The sequence below is a fragment of the Culex quinquefasciatus genome, chromosome 3 (assembly GCF_015732765.1).
Source record: "Culex quinquefasciatus strain JHB chromosome 3, VPISU_Cqui_1.0_pri_paternal, whole genome shotgun sequence".
Lineage (NCBI taxonomy): Eukaryota > Metazoa > Arthropoda > Insecta > Diptera > Culicidae > Culex > Culex quinquefasciatus.
Genome location: NC_051863.1, coordinates 36,246,119 through 36,250,396, shown reverse-complemented (window position 1 = coordinate 36,250,396; position 4,278 = coordinate 36,246,119). Strand labels below are relative to the sequence as shown.

The window sequence follows — 4,278 nt, the reverse complement described above, 5'->3', positions numbered from 1 at the left end:
TATGTTTTTTTTACAAGCAGTCGAAGCACTAATTGATCTGCACGCTTATTTTTACCATTTATGTTGCTATTCTATACAATTTTGTTGTAAAATATTAATCAGAACCTGGGTGCAGAATAGTGATTCGCAAAACGGCCTCAATTCAGAACTGTCAAAGCAGAACCAATTTACTGTTCGCAAAATGATAGCAAGAAGTGGCAAGTATTGTGATCGAGCTATAATTTATTTTGTCAGGAATAAAGAAAAGTCGATGACGTCGAGCTTTTCAAGTATTCGAAGTCAACACATTTTAAGAAGAGGGTTGAAATTGAGATTGGCATAATTCGTCACTAACAATTCAATAAGCGCTACGTCTCAACCTATGTTAATGACGCTTTTGAAATGTAAGCGACGAGTTATCGATAACTTTGAAAGACACTTGCTAAATAATATTGATCTAATCTAAATCTAATCTAACACAAACGCAGCCAGTCCGATGAAAGCATGCTGGAAAGTCTTGTGATAAGATTACGCCCCAAGCACTTTTCTTGTCATTATTAATAATTGCAGTACATCCGAGAACACCCGAATATGTATTACAAAAATTAAAGCGGCCAGCCCTACTACGTTGTGTTTACCGCAGAGAGGATTGTGAGAATGAATCACATGTCACAGAATCTACAGGGGAGGAAGGATGCGTGGACATACCGTACCAAACGCTCCGATAGACACCTGCTAAATAATATTGAATAATCTTACTCCGATATTATCACCACCCTTGAAGATAATATCGGAAATTCTACTCGGTTGGTCTTTTGATTCACAAGATTCCACATAATTTTCCATCACGTGCAGAACAAAAAGGCCTCTTTTGGCCGCCCATCGTTTATTCTACGAACAAAAAAAAAGTGTGAAGCACTAATTTTTCAGCGAAAACATCAACATTAACAGATCCAAAATGTTTCAACACAATTCACTAATATGTCACGCTTGAGCTTGAACATAGCCTTCTACTTTGTTTATGTTTACAGCTGTAGTGCAGTTGTAGGCTTTTTAGAATAGGGACGTGGCGTTACATCGTGCTGCCACCTGGTTTTTTGAGGTGCAAGAGTGGAAAAGTGCTGAGTCATCGTCTAAAAATAGACGCCGTCCTATCTCGCCCAGCAAAATTAAGTCGATAAAGTAGTCGGTTTCGATGAGAAAAAATGGAAAACGTGGTCTAAAAATAGCGACGCCATCCCCCTATGAGCACACGAACCAAACTGCATCAATAACTCTAAAGTGATGAAAATGCATATGGAACATTTATGCGATCATGGGCAGTATGGTCCCCTTGGAACGAGCTGTCAAGTAGGATCTTTTCTGTCAAAAAGGACCAACTCAATCAGAAAAGGCTTCTTCATGAAAAAAAACTTCTACAACCATTGTGGAATCACTTCGCTATTTTATTTACACACTATTTCCTCCCCCCAAAAGAACTTCACTTCCCCGCTTCCGCCTCACCACCACTTCCAACACTGTTACTAGCATCCTGCCCGATCTGGGCCGCAATTTCGGCGTACTTCTCCTTCCGGAAGTCCTTCCTCGCCTCATCCAGCAGCACGTTGTGCAGCAGGCTGCGGTTCTGGGCCAAGTTCTGCACCAACGGCGGGTACGGATTCCCCCGCAGCTCCAGCACGGCCCGCTTCCTGTACCACCCGGGGTAGTCCTTCGGTGCCTTGTACATCCGCGTCGCGGACACTTTGCAGTCCTCAAAGCGTGGCGCCAGCACCTTGAACAGTTTGTGCACCAGCTGCTTCTCCACAAGCCAGTAGTCGGCCATCTCCATCGTCGGTTTGTGGCAGTCGCCGTACCGGATGGCGTCGGAAATCAGCCGTTCCGCGTACCCCCGGGCCTCGTCCGCTCGCTGGTAGTTCAGCTCGATGCGTTCATGTTTCACCAGCGCCGTCACCGTCTTGCGAAGTTTGTCCAGCCGGCCCTCGGGACCGTCCACGTTCTTTATGTTGCGATGCCGCGGGCGGATCGCGATCCTCAGCTGCGACATCAGCTTCGCCACCTCGGCTTGGTTCATCGTGGTTTATTTAATTTAACAAATTCAGCTTTAAAATTCACTAAACACAATTTCCAGCCGCTCCGGTGATTATTCAATCAAAACACATTTTCCGAACACCCGTACGAAGAACGAGCACCGAATGAAAACAAACCAAATGTCAAACTTATCGACCGAATGTCGCGAAACGGTACAAATCAATGACTTTGCTGGGTGCGGTAGACTGGTCAACCAGTTGAATTATAAGTTTACAAAGATTTTTTTTTCCTCATGATTTTATATAAAATAATTTTATCAAGAATCTTTTTGAAAATGTCACAAAACTTTTGTAAACAATGACTCGAATGACAGTTTGCATAAGGTGTGAGAGGGATATACTCTTGTTTAGAAAAGTGTTGTGCCCTAATGAAATGCAAAGCACGATTAACTTTGAATTTATAAATTACAAAAAAAGTTTACAAAGAGTAATTAATAATCAAGGGCATTTCAGTTAGCAAAACAGTTCCTCAATTTTGCCCAGAGTAACGAGAGTTTCTCAATGTTCCCACTGAGAATTTTGGCTCAAGCCTCGAGTCAATCTGGCTCGAGATCGAGCTTGAATTGAGCGGAGGCTCGAGCCAAAATTCTCAGTGGGTTCTCCGAGTTACTCCGGTTGCTTTTCACCAATCCCACCTATATAGATCAACCTTGTGTTTGAAAAGTGGGTGTGTCGTTGATAGGGGTTTGTTTATTTTGAAAATAAAATATGTAAATCTGGAAGCTGAAGTGCACAAAGAATTGATAAGGTAAGCTTTCTAGGCAATCCGGTGAACCCGTGAGCCACACTGAGTGCAAACTATACAATTTTGCAATTGCAAAATAAATTTAAAAAAATCTTAAGTAGTGTGTTTCAATTTGCCATATTCAGAAGATTTCGAAATCAAACGGTGCATAATAAGTACAAATTTCCGTTTCTTATTTTTATGAGCCAACTGTGCATCTTGAGGCAGTTGGGGCCACATTGGTTGATGATCCAGCTAAACTAGTCCCCTTCGGAGAAAATTCGGGAGTGTAGGACTAGGCGAAAGATTACATCCTTCCTCAGGTTGACTTGCTTTGGACTCCCTGCGCGGCAGGAGTCTCCCGTTTTTCGGGAAAGATGAAACCACGTCCAAAACTTGCAGGTCCACTGTGGGAGATTAGTATAATTATGAAAAAATGTGATGTTTACTTTTTTTGTTGACATTTGCCTGACATTGACATTTCGTTTAACCAACGTTATCAACCTATGGGTGGGAATTGTATTTTCTCTGGAGTAAGCTGAGAAACTCATGGTACGTTCGTTTGATGGCTAGTTCCACACTGAGTGCCGCACTAAGAACTGTCAAAGTTCAAAGCACCGTCTTTTCAAATGAACGTACCATCAGAGTTACTCCCAGAGTTCCTCACTGAATAGAGGAGAAAAGCAACTCGCGACAAAATTATGAGGCTAGGAATTTTGACAGGTAGGGTACGTTATCCATTAGTGGACCCCTTTCCTATAGTGGACCCTCCGAAGGGTTTTTAATGGAAAATTCAATAAAATCACAATTTCAAGCGTGTTGTTGTCTACAAATCTTTTATTTGGCATGTTCAGCATCATTTAGAACAATGTTGACTGACATTGAATTTTCCTTTTCACCAAAATAAGTGTTTTGAGTTCGACATCTGAAATCAGCCATGGCCACTAGCATTTTCACAACAAAACTGCATTTATATTTTATGATTGAATTAACCATTCAATCATTTTTTGACTGATTATTTAACTTCAGCAAGTCGAAATAATGTAAGTTTAAGGATCTTTACTAAAATAAAGCGAAGAACTGCAATTTTCGAGCAAAAAATAGGGGGGGTCCAATATAGGACAACGAAAATCCAAACTTTTCCAAAAGTGGACCCCTGTAAATTAAACCTTCAAAAATGATGAAAACTGTGTATTCAAGCAAAAGTTTCTCTAAAACATACAATAAATGCTTGTTGTTATCAACCTAAGCGCATATTTTTCTATTATGAGTATAAATATAGCTGTTTTCATGTTAAAAGTACCAAAAATGCCGAAGCCGTAAGAATTTATAATTAATCAAAACTATAGTTAATTGTACTTAACTGAAGCACCATAATTGCAGTTTGAAATGATATTTTATAATAATAAATCAATAACAAAACATTTTTTTCCAATAAACATGCGTGGTTTTATCAGCAACTGTAAACAATTAAATTGTTTAGTTTCG

General features: G+C 40.4%; 1 protein-coding gene across 1 annotated transcript; it reads right to left on the bottom strand.

The window, feature by feature from the left end:
* Window positions 1-1,401: 1,401 nt before the first annotated feature.
* LOC6041807 (39S ribosomal protein L17, mitochondrial) lies at window positions 1,402-2,181 on the bottom strand. Its single transcript, XM_001850969.2, has one exon. It carries the CDS (start codon window positions 2,048-2,050, stop codon window positions 1,460-1,462), a length of 591 nt encoding a protein of 196 aa, XP_001851021.2. The 5' UTR covers window positions 2,051-2,181; the 3' UTR covers window positions 1,402-1,459.
* Between the last annotated feature and the right edge of the window lie 2,097 nt (window positions 2,182-4,278).

Excerpts from the sequence above, each read along its gene's own strand:
- LOC6041807 (XM_001850969.2), bottom strand. The coding sequence starts at position 2,050 with ATGAACCAAGCCGAGGTGGCGAAGCTGATGTCGCAGCTGAGGATCGCG.